The 18,458-nt window shown below is 37.9% G+C and overlaps 1 protein-coding gene across 2 annotated transcripts; it reads right to left on the reverse strand.

Annotated features, from left to right (window-relative positions):
- Positions 1-366: 366 nt before the first annotated feature.
- LOC110203999 (ankyrin repeat domain-containing protein 7-like) lies at positions 367-15,005 on the reverse strand. Of its 2 annotated transcripts, XM_020980378.2 has the most exons (5): positions 13,171-15,005; positions 10,590-10,704; positions 10,253-10,426; positions 8,590-8,696; positions 367-531 (listed from the first exon to the last, which is right to left on the reverse strand). In XM_020980378.2, exons 1-5 carry the CDS (start codon positions 13,392-13,394, stop codon positions 390-392), a joined length of 762 nt encoding a protein of 253 aa, XP_020836037.1. In that variant the 5' UTR covers positions 13,395-15,005; the 3' UTR covers positions 367-389. The 2 variants fall into 2 exon arrangements, with proteins under 2 accessions (XP_020836037.1, XP_078012683.1); XM_078156557.1 differs by lacking the exon at positions 8,590-8,696 and having other exon boundaries at positions 443-531.
- Positions 15,006-18,458: the final 3,453 nt, after the last annotated feature.

Below are 18,458 nucleotides of genomic sequence, written 5' to 3' on the forward strand. Positions count from 1 at the left end.
TCATATAGTCCATCGGTCCGTGTATGTGTGTCAGTGTGGGTGTGAATGCTACAGTTACAGAAGTCTCTTATATGTATTATTTATAAAATGTATGTAAAACTTGGAAAAACTTAAAGAACTATAAAAATGGCAGTTATCATCATTATTACTTCTGAAAATTCTGATCTCAGATTAGCCGACTCTATTTTCTATCCTGTCTCTTGCTTATGTCCTCCTAAACTTGGAGAACCTAACTTTGCCATTTGCCCAATTTCGTCTTAGTGCCTTGAAGTATGCTTGCCAGATGCTTGCTATATTATGCAACTATGAAAGTCCCCTTCAACTATATGAAGGAAAAAAATCTTTCAAATGCAATTGTATAAAGATAATTAGAACTATAATGCTCGTACTTACATAGGATGACAAGTGGCTTTGGCATGGTGGCAAGCTGTCCATAGAAATTTATCTCGGCAAGAGATGTCCACATCATATTGAAGAAGAAGATTGACTATGCTTATTGATTTACCCCTGGCAGCATGCATAAGGGCTGTTCTAGAATAACAAAGAAATAATTCACATTTAAGAATTTAAACAAGTCACATTTAATCAGATTTTCTTTTATATGTTTCAATAAGAGAATATCTCATATTCTTTAGAGTGAATACACATGTGGAGCATGCTTACTGACAGATACAAGTACTTTTCTTACTTATGTGAAGCAGGAAAAATGGCAATGAAAAAGCAGAAGGGAAGATAAGAAAGAGAGGGGTTTTTTTTGTCCCCTTAGAGTTTTTGCAGGGATTGTCAAATTTAAGGCTTTATGATAGACAAGAAGACAATATGTGAAAGCCATGTGTGTGCAACAGTTAAGTACTTTCTCCTATGGATCCTACACAGTTTTCATGTGGAGAAAACCAGAATTAAACCAAAACTTTGATCTCCAATATCAAGATCCAAGAGAAGCATAAACAGTGAAAAGAGAAAACATAAGGGAATCAGTAGAGCTAAACTGTTTACATCCCTACATGGGAAGATAATACTTTGCTGCTTAAAAATCATATCAATAATAGTACAGATAGAAGGAACATACATAGACAGAATTCTGAATACAAGGTGAATTTGAGGGGATAACACAAAAATAATTAAGCTATGACAAAGAGAATTACACTGAGTGCAGAAGGAAGGAAGAGATTGAATGTGTTAAATTTGAAGATGATAGGAGGGTGGGTGAGGGCCATTGATTGAACCTTACTGTCATCAATATTGGCACAAAGAAGGAATAATATAGACAATCATTTGAATATAGAAATCTATATTACCGAACAGGGAAGTAGGAGGGCAGAATATGAAGTTAAGGTAGGGGGAGGGTGTGGGAGAACTGACAGAAGGGAAGGAAGATCAGGGGAGGTGTTAAACGAAGCAAAACACTGGTGAGTAGGCAAAGGGTGAAATGAGAGAGAGGAGAAGCAAGGAAGAAAAATAGGATGGAGGGAAATTCACAACTAATAATCATAACTGTGAATGTGAATGAGATGTACTGTCCCATAAAATGGAAGCAGGTAGGAGAATGGATTAAAAACCAGAATACTACACTATGTCATTTACAAGAAACACACTTGAAGCAGAGATGTACACACAGAGTAAAGGTATGTGGTTGGAGCATAATCTATTATGCTTCAGCTCAAGTGAAAAAGCAGGGGTAGCCAGCCTGATCTCAGAAAAATTAAAAGCAAAAATAGATCTAATTACAAGAGATAAGGAAGGAAACTATATCTTGCTAAAAGATACCATCGACTGTGAAGCAATGACGGGGTGCTTGGGTGCCTGTGCTTGTTCTTGGACCCCAATTTCTCCCTAGTCTCAGAAACCCTGTCTGTGACAACCACTCCCCAGCCCTAGGACACTGTGCCTAGAAGTTATTTATGCGTGGGCCCCAGCATGACCCTTATCTCTCTCTCCCTGGTGCAGCTACACCAAGCTGGAAGAGAAAGTGCTGGGCTGCTCAGGCCTCAGCCCTCACATCATGTCTCTGGAAGCCTCCCAATTCCTTAGTAAGTTCCTGTCTTGTGAGAAAGCTTTCCCTTGTTGCAGAGCATTCTATCATCAAGACAGAGGGAGTTTTGTCCTTGGCTGGCCCAAGGACTCTTCCTCCTGCCAGACTCTAAGGATCCATACCTCCGTCATCTCCCTCCCCGTCTGGTATACTCCCTGTACTTTCCCATCCATAGGTCCCAAAGACACCTGCACCTTTGGATTACCTCATCAGTGTCCCTGGCATTCCTTTCCCATGCCCTTTTCCATGTAAACCCTCGCTCCATCCTCAGTCTCTCACAGGTTCCTTAAGAATCCTTTCCCGTGTACTAATAAATCTTTGCCACCTTGATTTAAGGAATGCTTGAGTCCGTGAATTCATTCCAGATGACTCATCCTGTACTCCAGTCTTTGAAGGGTTTCAATCTCTCAGACCGTGACAGCAATAACAATACTAAACATATATGCACCAAGTAGTATAGCATCCAGATTCTTAAAGGAGAAGTTAAGTGAGTTAGAGAAAGAAATAGACAGCAAAGTTATACTAGTGGTAAACCTCCACTGTCTCCTCTTAGAACTCGATAAATGCAACCAAAAAATAAACACGAAAGAAACTAAGGAGGTAAATAGATTATTAGAATAGTTAGATATGACAGAGCTCTACAGAAAACTGAATGGGAACAGAAAGGAATAGACCTTTTTCTTAACAGCATGTGGTACCTAAACAAAAACTGACCAAGTATTATGGCATAAAAACTTAAAAATCAAAAGTAGAAAGGCAGAAATATTACATGTATTCTCTTCAGATTATAATGCAATAAAAACCACATTCACCAAAGGGAATTAGAAAGACAGATTAAATATCAATTGGAAAATAAATGATCTAATCCTAAACAATAAGCGGGTCAAGGAACAAATCACAGAAACAATCAATAATTTCATTAAAGAGAATGACAATGAAACAACATACCAAAATTGATGGGATACAGCCAGAGCAATAATTAAGAGAAAAGATATTTCTCTAAATTTTTTACGTGAACAAAATATAAAAAGATCATAATCAATTAACTGGTTACCCAACTAAAAAAAAAAAGTAAACTAGAAAAAGAATAAATAAAAAATCCCCAATTGAACACCAAATACCAAATCCTGAAAATCAAACATGAGGTTAGTAAGATTAAAAGCAAAAACAAACAAACAAAAAACTATTGAGCTAACAAATAAATCTAGAAGCAGGCTTTATGAAAAAAAAAAGACAGACAAGCTATTGGTTAATTTGATTAAGAAAAAGAAAGAAAGAAGAAAAGCAAATTACCAGTATCAAAAATGAAAAAAAGTGAAATCATCACCCAGGAAGAAGAAATGAAAGCAATCATTAGGAAGCAGTTTGCCCAATTACATATCAATAAATCTGGCAATCTGAGCTAAATCAATGAATATTTTTGAACATATAAATTACCAAGATTAATAGATCAGGAAACAGAATGCCTAAATAAACCCATCTTAGAAAAAGATATTGAGCAAGACATTAATGAAAGAATTAAGAAAAAATCACCAAGGGCCAATCACAAGGCCCCCCAAGTGAAGTCAATCAAACACTTAAAGAACAGTGAATTCCTATGTAAAATGTATGGCAAAATAGGTGGAGTTGTAACAAACTCTTTTTATGACAAAAAAATTAGTACAGATACCTAAACCAGGAAGAGCTAAAACAGAGAAAGAATATCATAGATCAATTTCCCTAATGAATATCAATGCAAACATTTTAAACAAAATACTAGCAAGGCAATTCCAACAACATAGCACAAGGATTATATACTATGACTAGATGGGATTTATACCGGGAATGCAGGGTTGGTGCAACATTAAGAAAACTATAAGCACAACTGACCAAATCAATTAAAAAAAACCAACAGATATCATATGAATATCTAAACAGATGCTGAAAAAGCTTTTCGACAAATTACAGCTCAGATTCCTATTAAAAACATTGGAAAGCATAGGAATGAAGGGAGCATTCCTTAAAATGATAGGTTGTATCTATCCAAAACCTTCAACAAGCATTATCTGTAAAGGAGATAAGCTAGAATCTTTGCCAATAAGATCAGGGTGAAGGAAGAATACCCATTATCACCACTATTGTTCAATAGTGTAGTAGAAATGCTAGCTATAGCAATAAGAGAAGAAAAAGAAATTGAAGGCAATAGAATAGGCAATGGGGAAACAAATTTATTACTCTTTGCAACTGATATGATGGTATACTTAGAGAATCCTAGAAAATCAACTGAAAAATTACTTGAAATAATTAACAACTTCAGCAAAATTGCAGGATATAAGATAAACCCACATAAATCATCAGGAATTCTTTTTATGACCAACAAAGCTCAGCAGAAAGAGATAGAAAGAGAAATTCCATTCAAAATAACTGTAAGCAATACAAAATACTTGGGAGTCTACCTACCAAGGCAAACCCGGGAGCTGTATGAACACAATCACAAAACATTTTTCGTACAAATAAAATCAAATATAAACGATGAGAAAAATGTCAATTGCAAAGCCAACATAATAAAAATCATAAGTCTGCCTAAAACCAATTTACTTATTCAGTGCTAATAAAACTGCAAAAAAAAAAATTGACAGAACTAAAAAAAAATCACCAAAATTTCATCTGGAAGAACAAAAGGTCAAAATATGAAGGAAATTAATGAAAAAAAAAAACCAAGGGGCCCAGCAATACCAGATATAAAGTAGTAATCATCAAAACTAATCTGGTATCTCAGAAATACAGTGGTGGATCAGTGGAATAGATTAGGTACACGTGACACAATAGTCAATGACCATAGGAACCCAGTGTTTGATAAACCCAAAGACCCCAGCTTTTGGCAAAAGAGTACGCTATTTGACACAAACTGCTCAGAAAACTCAAAAACAATAGGAAACAAACCAATATCTCACATTGTATCCCAAATAAGGTCAAAATGGGTGCATGATTTAGACATAAAGGATGACACCACAAGCAAATTAGAAGAGCAAGGAATCAAGGAATCTGACCTGTCAGATCTATGGGTAAGACAAGAATTCATGACCAAAGAAGAGATAGAGAGCATTATGAAATATAAAATAGACCATTTTGATTATATTCAAATAAAAAGATTTTGTACAAATAAAACCAAGGTAACCAAGATTAGAAGGAAAGCAGAAGGTAGGGAAACAATCTTTACAGCAAGCGTCTCTGATAAAGGTCTCATTCCTCAAATATAAGAGAATGAAATCAATTTGTAAGAATATAAATCATTCCCCATAATAAACAGTCAAATGTTATGAACAGGCAGTTTTTTCATGAAGAAATGAAAGCAATCTATAGGCACGTGAAGAAGTGCTCTAAATCACTTTGGATTACAGAAATGCAAACTAAAACAACTCTGAGGTGCCACCTCACAATTATCAGATTGGCTAATATGACAAAAAATGAAAATGATAAATGTTTGAGAAGATGTGGGAAATTTGGGACACTGACACACTGTTGCTAGAGTTGTGAACTGATCCAACCATTCTGGAAAGCAATTAGGAACTATGCCCAAAAGGCAACCAATCTGTGTACACTCTTTGATCCAGTAATGCCACTATTAGTTCTATATCCCCAAGTGATTGTAAAAAAAAGAAAAGGACCTACATGTGCAAAAAAAATTATAAGAACCCTATTAATGGTGGTAAAATATTTGGAATTCAGGGGATGCCCATCAATTGATAAATAGCTGAATAAGCTGCTGTGTATGAATGTAATGGAATACTATTGTGAGCAGGCAGATTTCAGAAAAAAAAAAACATGGAAAGACTGATCTACGTGAAATGAATAGAACCAGGAAAACATTGTACACAGTTAGTAGGAACACTATGTGATGATCAACTATGAATGACTCAGCTCATCTCAGTAACACAATGATCTGAGATAAATACAAAGGGCTCACGAAGGAAAAACTATCCCACATCCAGATAAAGAACTGATGAACTCTGGATGCATATGGAAGCATAGATTTTAATTTACTTTATTCTTTTTCAAGGTTTTGTCTTTTTGATCTGTTTTATTCTTTCCCAGCTTTAACTAATATGGAAACATATTTTATATGATAGCACATGTATGATCCATATCAAAGTGCCTGCAAGTTTCAGAAGAGGGGAGGCAAGCAAGGAAGGGAGAAAAAATTGGAATTAAAATCTTGTAAAAATGAAATGCTAAAAACTGTCTTGACATGTAAGTGGGGGGAAATACTATTAAAAATTAACATTCAGAAGTGAAGGGTCAAAAAGATACCACACACATCTTTTGAAATATCTGCTCAATGAAAAATCTAAAAACCTAATCTATTACTCTTCAATTTTCATACATTTTTATTTCATTAGGAAGTGATCTTTCCCAAAAATTCCAATGTTGGTGTTAATGAAAATAGAAATATTGGTAGTTCTGTTCTATTTCATAACTATTCATTGTCACTCTCCCAATTCCATAATGAAACCTCTCAGGATGATTTGGCTTAGGCTTCATGTCAAACAACCTACAGGTTTATCTTCTCTTCAATTGCTTTTCATTATTTTGAAGCAAGTCTTCATCTTCTATTCTTTTCCTCTTTAATTTTTTTTTTCACAAATTATGTTTTAGTGTAAGCTTGAGTTCATCTTAGCCATAATAGCTCTGTTTTTGGCAGAGATAGTGTTTCCCAGCTGATGTCATTTCTGGGCTCTTTTGGCCTTCTCTTTGAGGTAACTCCTTTGTACTACACTTTTGAGAAATTACGTATGTCCACTGCCTAGCATAGTGCTTAGCATAGATAGTACTTAACACATGCTTCTTAACTGGGTACTCTGCATGTCCATTTCTCATTTGGGGGAGTTGATAGTTTGTTTAATCACAAGAGGAAACATGACCACTATGACCACTATCTGCTTTTCATCTTTATCCTTTTTTCTCATTTATATTAATTTTGACCTTTATTCTGGACACTCAATGATAAGAATGAACATAGACAGCTAATTCTAGAATTATTCCAACGATTGTAATCAGTCATTTTTGTCTGTTAGGATAATGTCAGGTCCCTGTTTTTTTTTTAATTTTGGTGATAGCAAACAAGTTTCTCACATGCTAATGTTAAAATCACACAAGACTCAATGACCCATGCCACCCAAAAGGATAATTTTGTCCAATGAGTGAGTTAGCAGCATTAAGCTACATGTAAACTGTGAGACATATGCTCACTTAAGGTAGGTTTCCCAATGCTACATAGGATGTCCTGCACAGGGTCCAAATAGAACAGAGACTGTATATGATGGCAAAGATTTACAAATGCTCCTATTTGTGGATGACATTGTGCTAATTGTATCAAGCCCTGAAACAAAAAGTCCTTGATGAAATCCAAACTTAGTCAAAATGCATTAGCGTAAGAATCCACCCTGAAAAAGTGGATGAAAAGTAAATAATTCCTAGATTCCATAGAGTTGAAAGGGCATTCCCATCTACTTGGTCAATCTACATCTTTGTAAAGGTGATTATATGTGAAGGCATACATGCACACTGCTGGGATGGGTATTGAAGAACAGCAGTGCAGGGGGCTCATAATTATTGGGAAAAGGAGATCCAACTGGATCTCATTTGAGAAACTACATAGCACTTCCATTGACCCCACTGCCAAAAAAATTCATTGTACAAACACCAATATTCTCTCAAGAATGCTTTGTGGCCACAGTGATTTTTAAAAAATTCAAAAACCAAAAATGATCTCAGAAGAATCAAAATTGTAGATGATCTGAAAGGCCATGGAAATACACACAGTGAGTATAAGTTGTTTCAGGCAGTAATGACTTTGATGTAGTAAGTGGTATTAGAGACATTCTCAAAGACACTGATAAACAGGAAAAAAAAGTGGATGGCCTAATCTTATATTAAAAATAAAACCATAAAGAATTTTCACTGCACTGGTCCTCATATATTAAAAGAACCAGGAGAAAGCTTCAATGTGTTTCCTGGATCCTCTATGGTGAATTTATGGAATGACAATGATGAAAATCATGTAGGATAAGAAGGCATGGAAAGATTAAAATATGAACCACTGGCACAAGTTTCCACAATGCTAAGATCATGGGTTCATCAAAGTATTTCATCGTATTATTCTCATATTCGTTTGTATTTCTCAATGTGCATATTCTTAAGGAAAATCAAAAGAAGGAAGATGAGAAAGCATACACTACAATTCTCATTGGTGGCATAAGGAGTATTTCATAAAGAGAATCACCTGAATCACTGGAGTACAAAATTTCTGTGGGATAATCTTAACTAACTTAATATCAAACAAATAAAACTGCAAATAGTAATCACAAATTAACAGTTGTTGGCAGGCCCACATGAACTGCTTTCCCTGTTGCAGTCATAAATAATAGTTTCCCTTTTCATACTGGATATTTGTAGACATTTTTCGCCCTTTCACAATGATAATCAGGTTCAATTATTGTTGTTCCATGTGTTCTATGGTTTAAGTTGTTCTTATTCCTCTAGAACCTTTTTTTTATTTCAAGCATTAATTACTGTACCTTTTAGAGTTATCCGAGGCATTCACATTTGCTCCATTCTTTAAGAAAAAATCTACCATATCTAGATTACTTTCTGTAATTGCAACCACAAGTGGTGTAAAGCCTTCCTGCAAAATCATATTAAAGATATTGTTACAGCATGTAAGAATTCTATATGTATACATCAATTCAGGTTAAGGCATTTTGTGAACATCCTGTGAACTTGCTAACAATTTGTGAAGGAGGTATGATACAATGGAATTTTGGAGCGAGAAGACCAATCCTGCTTCTGTTAGTTAATCCCTGGCTGATGATAAGCACATTATTTCACTTCTCTGGGACTTAGTTTCCTCATCTGTAAAATGACAGAATGAAACTAGAGAGCCTCTGGGATTCCTTCCCGCTATAAATTTGTGCTCAGTACATAGAAACCTAGGATTTATAGGAGACTGTTTCATATTATTTCAGGAGTATGTTCCTTTCTTGCTGTCTTTGTGTCATAATCACTTATTGTCTGCATGCAGCCAACCTTATTTCCTCAGTACTCTGCCAAGCTAAAGCTATACTATGGTCAATTTTACATTTGCCTAGTTGTCTTTACCTACTGCCCTCGAGTGTGTACAACCAACCTCAAAACTGAAAAAAATCTTGCCTCAAAGTGGTTAAACATAGAAGGAACTCATTCTCATTGGCATATTCCCTCTCTTCTCTGCCCTCCTAAAGTATGCTTTATGTTTTTTTTTCTCTCTCAAGTGACAGTGACTAAGAGTTAAACCTTTTCTTAAAAATCAGGAGTTGTTCAGTAACTCTAGAAAGGAAAGGGTACAGTCTTTAGGAAATACCAAAATAACCCTCATACACTTAAGAATTTATTGTTACAAAAATTCTGTGTCTGTGTATTTTTATACTTAGTAGGAACAAATTTCAAAAAGATGAAAAAAACTTATACGGCACTTCTAAATGACAAATTAACATTATGTTATTATACATAAAGATCTATTTGTAGAAAAAGCATTGTAAGGAAATATTTGGTGGAACTATCACATTCTGGGGAGCAGACCTAATGTATCATGCAACCAAAATTCTGGAGAGACAGCTGCGATGGAATGGGTAGAGAGTTAGCCTCAAAGTCAGTAAGACCTATATTCAAAGCCTGCCACTCACCCACATATACTAGCTGGGTGACCCTGAGAAGTCGCTTAACATTTCAGTACCCAAGGACACTCCATAAAGACAAGGTTTCTTAAGGGTTTGGGTTTTTTTGTATCATGGATTCCTTTCCAGAATAACGTTTTTAAATGCCTAAATATACAGAATGCAAAGGATGCCAATTACATTAAAACAACTATAAAGTCATTGTTGCGTTTTTAAAGTTAAAAGTATCCCGTGTTAACAATCCCTAGTCTAAGATTAAATCATAGAGCAGGCCCTAGTCTAAACCAGTAGAGGGAGTTTCCTCATTAGGAGGTGAATAAAATCTCCTCCCTTGTTCACCCACCCCTCCTCCCCCACCCCACACTATTAGAAAATTCCAAAGGCCAATGAACTTTGACTACAGAATTATAAGTTATTTTCATTGAAGAAATGCTTCCATGAATATATGAATTATAAAATATGTGAATTGAACACTGATTATACATTTTAACTCATAAAATAGTTTATTATACAAAAGGTGGGCTTCTACCATGTTTTTTGCTTCAATGTCCATGTTATGTTTCAGCAGCTTTGCTGCTATAGCTGTGTTCTGTCCAAAGGCAGCATAATGAAGTGCAGTGTTGTTGATGGTGTCCACAACATTAAGGTCTGCACCACGTTGGAGCAGGATAGTAGCACACTCCTCATGTTGACCCTGTACTGCCTGTCAATATAGTACAGAGAAAGAGACAATAAATACTCTCAGATAAAATTTAGTATATTATAACATCATTCATGATATTTAAATAAATTAGTAAATCATATTTTCTTGATCAGAGAGAAATCAAAATGGATTTCATTGACCAGTGTGATTAACTAGTACATACCTTAATTAAAGGTGTTAGACTATCATTGTCCAGCAGGTTTAGATCGCAGTTTCTCTCTACTAAGAGAGTCACAACATCTGGATATCCATTAGCACAGGCCAGGTGTAGAGGTGTCCTATGGAAATGAGAGAGCTATGTGACTGCTTGATTACATACTACAACAATCAAAATTTTAGACTTATTAGTTAGTGTGATTTCTAACCTAAAATGCATTATTATTCTTATGCCTAAACTCTAAATCACTGCCAAAAATATAGATGGATACTACTGTCACCCAAAGAAATATAAAATATGCATTAGCTCTTTTTGCTCGATATGATGGACAAAATTGCCAAGGGTAAAAACGAAACAAAGCAAAAGAAAAACAGGTAGATTAAAATTTCACTACAGATTGACATGGGAACTCTGCTCAGTTTCTAACCTCAGCTGGTTCACTTCTCTTTAGGCAATTTGATGGCCCCTCATACTTTGGGACTCACCATACTGATGCCAGCCTCAGTGCAGACACCTTACTGGCATAGCCCACCAGCTCAGAACTCATGAGTTCAAGAGATCTGCCAGCCTCAGCCTTACTGGTAGCTGGGATTACAGACGTACATCCCCCTGCCTGGCTGTTAAGCCTAATAACAACTTCTTTCCACTAAGAGTATCCATAATTACAAAACATTTAGTAAAGTAGCTGCCTCAGAAAAACATTTACATATTTGCATATCGTGCATTTGCACAAGCACATGCGCACGTGTGTGCATTCTCCACTAAAATCTTACTGCCATGTAGCATTGGACACTGGAAGTGGATCTGTGCTGCTAAAGGCTATCCCAGCAGGGTACAAGTTTTGGTAATTCTACCATGCTGGCAAGGTTTTCAAGTAAGAGCCTGGTATGTTGCCCCCTTATCATCTCACCAGTTGTGTTCTGCCAAGCCTCAGCCTTGAATCACTCCTGCCATCTACTGTCTTTGTTCCTATACACTTGCTACTCAATAAAGCTGAAGAAAATCATGCACCTGTGTTTACTAGATCCACTACAAATTATGTTACATAACCTCAACTGGGTTCTCACTGCTGCAAGGCAATCATTTGTATTCTATCTCCATAGTAAATTCACTATGCCACTCACCACAGCAGCTCTTGCAACCTTTTCATCCCTCCTCAAACCCCTTGGTTCACTATGTACCTTCTCAGTTAAAACTCTTGCCTTGTATTTTACTGAAAATAGTGAGGCCATTACCTGAGTCCTCCCTGTTCCCCCCTTCTCATCTAACATACAATGCCTTTTGCCACTATCTCTTTCTTCAGCCACCTCATAGGAACAGGTGGCCCTTCTCCTTGCCACTGAGAATGCTTCTACATGTACAAGTGATACCATTGTATCTTATCTCCTCTGATGGGTTGCCCCCTCTATCATTCTATTCTCATTTATCTTCAGTCTTTCCCTGCCTACTAGTTACTTCCCTGCTAGCCTACATACATGCCCATGTCCCCTCCCTCATTCTTAAGAAATCATCACTTGATCAATCTGTCCCCACTCTCATCCTACGTCTCTCTTGTCGTTTGTAGTTAGATGTGAGGAGAAGCCCTTTGACAATAGCTGTCTCCACTTCTCCTGTCATTTTCTTTTAACACTCTACAGTCTGGCTTCCAAACTCTTCTACTAATGTTCTCTTAATTGCCTAATCTAATGGTCTTTTCTCAATTCTCATCCTTCTCCTCTCTGAAGGCTTTCAAACTAGACCTCTCTTTTCCTCAATATTCTCTTCTCTCTAGGTTTTCTAACACTACTCTTTTTTGGTTCTCCTAAAGTATCCCATCCTCTCCTCAGTCTCCCTTGCTGATTACCTCCTAGAATGCAGAGACAATCCCCGCTCCCCAATTTCTTTGTATCTATTGCAGTCAGTTGGGTACCTGATGCATACAGTAGATGCTTAATGAGAGCAGAAATTAATTTTCTGCCTTGACATTTTTACACTTCACATATGATGGCCATGTTTCTTTCCCCACATGGGGCAGCAAGAATGGATAGGAGTGCTGGGCCTGGAGTCAAGAGTTCACAACTGGTCTCAGATACCCATGTAACCCTGGGCAAGTCACTTAACCCTGTTTGCCTCAGTTTCCCCATCTATAAAGGAGCCAGAGAAGGAAACGGCAAACCATTCTACTATCTTTGTCAAGAAAATCCCCCAAACATAGTCATGGGTAGTCGGACACAAATGAAACGACTCAAAACAACATTTCACTGGAAGAGAGTAGTATTTGCTCCCATGTTGCCATTGAGAAAGAAAAAGTATATTGGACCCTGGCTCAAAGTAGAATGAAGGAGTTTCAAATTCACTACAATTGGACAGGCAGGAGGGTGAGGTGATTCCAGCTTTCCGGACTTGCTCTGCAATGTCCAGGAGGCTAAGCCTCACTCTGACCCTGATGGGAGGCACTGCCCTATCCCAGGCACTGAGGACAACAGCTTTTCCAAGGGTGAGTGAAGACACATGGACCCACAAGGAGGGAGGCGTGGGGGGGTGTCTTACGCTGCTGGGGCGGGGGAGGGGGGCTTCCCTTCTCTCCCCCCTTCCCACTCCCTCTTACCGATTCATTTTATCTCGATCGTTCACGCCTGACTTCCTCAGCAGCAGCTGGTGCTGCACCTTCGCCACATCCCCGGTGGAGGCAGCTTTGTGGATCTTCTCCAGGTCCTTGGCCCTAATCAGGTATCCTGAATTAGAGTCAGATTCTTGGACCCCGCTGTCCCTCCGCGGGGGGACGGAGGCTGGAAATGTTCGCTTTCTGCTGAAACTGAAAATCTTTTTCATTTTCGCTACCGGGCTTCAGAGCCAGTCGGGAGAAATCGGGAGGGGTTTTCTCTTGGCCTTTCAGCCTTCTCAGGGACCTCGCCTCCACTACAGAAAACTGCAATGGCCGGAGACTGGAGGTTAAGAGATTCCAGAGCGCCCAACAGTTATAGAAGATTCAAGCCTAGTGACAGTTGGTAGCCCTGGCAACGCCTCGAGGCAGACAATTCCGCAAACATTTATCAGATCCTCCTGTGTCATGCATGGGCCCAATGGAAAAGTCACACACAGGTGAGTGCGCATGTGCTGGTTCCATTAGCTCTCAGTGGGAGGGGTCCAAAGCTCGAGCTCTGAAAGTGGCTGAGCTCCAGGCTGCTTCCCGTGCTCCAGCTTCTTTCCTCTCTAATGCTGAAAAGAGATGCACACAGCAAAGTAGCGGGGATGAGAACCAGGTGTGGCCTCGGGGGAGCGTGCTGGATCTGGATTCAGAGGATTCGGGTTCGAATCCCAGAACCCACTCTGTTATTTCTCTTTGGGAAGATGGGGAAAAGTCCTCCTTCTCTCTGAGCCTCAGTTTCTTCTTCTGTAAAATGAAGACGTTGTACTAGATGACCTCCCAAGTCTCTTCCAGACCTTCATGACTCTGTGAAGCCCAGACTGAAACAAGTGTCATGGGAGTCTGCTCAGTGCCCTGGGACAAATACATTCTAGGTCTCTTTCTTCTGATTCTCCATTCCCCTTTCTTGCTTTCAGGAGAAGGGAGAAAGATTTGTATGGGACAGGGAGCCTGGCACAGGGAGGGTGGAGTTGGCGTTAGCCAGGAAGCCCTGGGTTCAAGCCTAGCCTCTGCAGAATTACAATTGCCATAATGATGCTGTTATTAATGGTGGGAGGGAAGGGGTTACAACAGTTCACTGAAAAAACAAAAGATATGTCAGTTTTAGTTGATCATAAGTTGCTAAAAAAAATTAAACATCCTTAGGCTATAGTAATAGAATAATAATATTTAAATCCCAAAGGATGATTCCATTTAACTCTGGGCTGAAGAAACCCAGTCCAGCCTATCCCTGTTTTAATTATGGATGCTACATATTAGGTGGTGATGGGGTACTTGTGCTCAGACCCCAGTCCTTGGAACATATTTCTCCCCAGCCCAAAGGCCCTATCTCTGGCAGTAATTCATGAGTAGACCCCAGTGAGGCAAATTATCTCTTCCCGGTAGAAGAAAAAGCTGACCTCTGTAGAATTTTCCTTGTATGAACAAGACTATCTTGTACCAGCAGAACTACCATATACAATCCAGAGGTCAAGCTATGGACGTCAATTCCCAACTCCTCAGGCTATCTTATTATAGATGTAGAGGTGTACAGGTAGAGATTCTTTAGAAGTTCTCCTCCCAGGCCATGCCAATAGTGAATGACACCTCTGCCTAAAGGTACAGAAACTGTATGTTCACCACCTAATTAGCAAACTTGGCACACCACTCACTGAACTTTTCCTATATAAGCTTTAGCATCAATCCTGTTAAGTTGTGAGTTCCCTAAGAAGCTCTGCCTGCCACAATAGTGGTACAATAAACTTTTTGCCCCTGGACTGGAAGAACACTTGTGTTTGTGAATTCTTTACAGACAACTCTGACCTGAACCAAGTTATTTTGGGATCCCTGCACCCCTAAAATACATCAGAGAGAAGCCATATGGATGAACTAAAAATGATTAAGATAGAGGAGACCACTGGAAGGTATGTCTATTTTCAAATATGTGAAGGGCCATTGTGAAGACTTGGGAGTCTCCAGAACAGATTGCTAAGACCAGTGATTAAAGGAGCCTGTTTTTGGCTAGTATAAGGAAAAATAAACTTTATAGCAATGGAATGGACTGCTTGTGAGACAATTTTCCTCAAGTAGAAGTTGTCTGACCACAGTGCATAAGCAATTCTTACATTGATTGTAAGGCTGGACTCCACGATTTTTAAGGTCCCTTCCAACACAGATATTTTGATTCTCTATATATCATTGATAATGATACTGTTGCAGGATGACATTAGAATAGATCATCAAAGTTGGCTTTGTTTTTAAGGTACATATAATGTAGAGTAGAAGCTAGAAGATTTTTGTTTATTGAAATCAATTCAACCCTCAAGGCATAAGGAAATATCTGCAAAGGGGAATAGAACAATTTATTCTCTAACTAGCCTTGTTGTTCCCCCCCACCCTTTTGCTCCTCTGCTACTTTCTATTCATGACATGAATTCCTCTTCTTATCCATCTTCTCCTTCTCCATCTTCTTTAGCTTCTAAAGCTCCTCCTCCTCGTCCTCATCCTCCTTCTCTTCTTCCTCTCCTCCTCTTCCTCTTCGTTCCTCCTCCTCCTCTCCATCGCTGTCCTCTTCCTTCTTCTTCTTCTTCTTCTTCTTCTTCTTCTCTTCTCTTCTTCTTCTCTCATCTTCTCCATCTTCTCCTTCTCCATCTTCATTAGTTTCTAAAGCTCCTTGTCATCTTTTCATTCTTCTTCTCTATTTTCTCTTCCTCTTCCTCCTCCTCCTCCTTCTTTTTCTGTCCAAACAACCAAAATGCAAGTTAATCCTATACATCTTTTGGTTTCTATAGTGGACTGTTTTTGGTGCAGTGTGTAAGTCAGATGATCCATATGTTGTTGGTTTTACTTGTGACATGACTTGTCAACATTTCTTCAAGGGATAGACTCTCTCTGTTCTATCAACCATACCTGATATCCTGCAGAACCTCAATGCTGTCTCTAAATGGCATAATGATAGGGGCAGCTAGGTGGCACAGTGGATAGAGCACTGGCCCTGGAGTCAGGAGGACCTGAGTTCAAATCTGGCCTCAGACACATAATATTTACTAGCTGTCTGACCCCTGGCAAGTCACTTAGCCTTATTGTCTAGCCAAAATAAATAAATAAATAAATGGCATATGATGTTCAATAACATTTTCTATGATCTAGTATCCTGACTACATTTGGGCTATGGCTTGCTAGTTAGAAGTCCTATTTAACAAGCAAGAGACTCAATCATTACTTACATATTATACTGTGTACGATTTGTGGACAGAAAATTAGTAATGCATTTTACAATTATTTTCTAACATATATATACACATATAATACTTATTGGGGAGAGGGCCAATGTGTGTTACCAAAAAAACCCCAAAACCTAGCTGATATATATAGGGAAGAAAAACTGGAAAATAAATTAAATTTGTTAATGCTTCAAATATACAGGCAAATTATTAATTAAAAGCTTATGCCTTTGGGCAGCTAGGTGGCACAGTGGATAGAACATTGGCCCTGCAGTCTGGAGGACCCAAGTTCAAATCCGGCGTTGGACACACAATACTGACTACTCGTGTGATCTTAGGCGTGTCACTTAACCCTGATTGCATCACCTCTCCCCCCCCCAAAGAAAAAAGCTCATGACTTAATGACAAGTGTTTGGCAGAAACCTGTTATCAAATTTGTGATGTTTAAAAATATTTTCATGAGTTTTTAATGAAGACAAACGAAAATAGACTAGACGAAAACTAGTTGAAAATGGATAACTAATTTTTATTATAACTATTATTGGTGATACTAATAGCTCCCCTGCACTTACTATCTTGTGGTTTATCCAACACTTTACATACTTTATCTCCATCTTTACAACAATCTTGTGAAATAGGCAGTTTCTTTATGGTTATCTCCATTTCATGGCTTGAGACACAGCTAATAAATGACATGGGCTAGATTTGAACCCAGTTCTTTGGATGCCAAATCTAATACAGCTATCTGTTATGAAGTTTCTCATTGGTTTTCCTTTTTGTAGGGCACATTTGTGTAATGTGTGTCCTTTTCCCCATCTCTTTTTGAGACCATATAGATTCTGTCTATATAGGATTTAGTCTCTCTCTCTCTCTCTCTGTGTGTATATATATATATATGTGTGTGTGTGTGTGTGTATGTGTATATATATGTGTGTGTGTGTGTATATATATATACATATATATATATACATATATATATATATGTGTATATATATATACATATATATATATACATATATATATACAATATATATACATATATATATACATATATATATACATAAATATATATATATATATATATACATAAATATATATATATATATATATATATATATATATATATATATATATATATGAAGTCGTCCCAATGGTTCTCAAGGCAAAACTTAGCTACCTTCCAGTTAATGCAAATAATGAATCTTGTGAATTAGTCACATTATCTGGATTGCAGTACATGTTTGAATTGGACTGGAATAAACTGCCATAGTCTACATCATTATAACTTCAAATAGTGTGAATGTATGGGACAACTTCATGGAATTCATTATTTATACTAATTAATGCTTATCTGTATACCCACGGTTCTGGCTTAAAAACCAATGGGGAGGGGAGAGGTGGTGGCACAGTGGATAGAGCACCGGCCCTGAAGTTAGGAGGACCTGAGTGCAAATCTGGCCTCAGATCAAACACTTGACACTTACTAGCTGTGTGAACCTGGGCAAGTCACTTAACCCCAATTTCCTAAAAATAAAATTTTTAAAAAAGGACCAATGAGGAAGCTCAAATCCCTGCCCTCCTCCCCCCACCCCATTTCCCAAAATGTTCCTGTTTCTTTATGGCTTGCAATCATAAGGACTCTACAAAACTTCATGGTAGAGTAGAGTAAGGGAACAGTGGAAGCAATATATCTTCCAGAGTCACTAGGTGACTAACAGCAACCCCAAAATGGATGAGCCCAGGAGACTTTGCAAGTTCCAAAAGGCCATGAGGTCCTGGGAGGCCATTAAAGCTGTTGTTGTAGTGTCTTCAAAAGTGGTCAGTTATGGTGGCAGCAACAGCAAGAGTGTGCTGGGACAAAAGGAAGGGTTGCTATTTGAGAAAGAGGAGCCATTGGAAAAGCTCTTCCTTGAAGATCTGTGTGTATATGTGTCTGTGGGTGTATATGTATATAAATATGTATAAATCTATATATCTATATATATGCTTGTGTGTATGTGCATGTATATATATGTATGTATATACTTATACATATACATATGCACA

The sequence above is a fragment of the Phascolarctos cinereus genome, unplaced genomic scaffold (assembly GCF_003287225.1).
Source record: "Phascolarctos cinereus isolate Bilbo 61053 unplaced genomic scaffold, phaCin_HiC Scaffold_1;HRSCAF=81, whole genome shotgun sequence".
Classification (NCBI taxonomy): Eukaryota; Metazoa; Chordata; class Mammalia; order Diprotodontia; family Phascolarctidae; genus Phascolarctos; species Phascolarctos cinereus.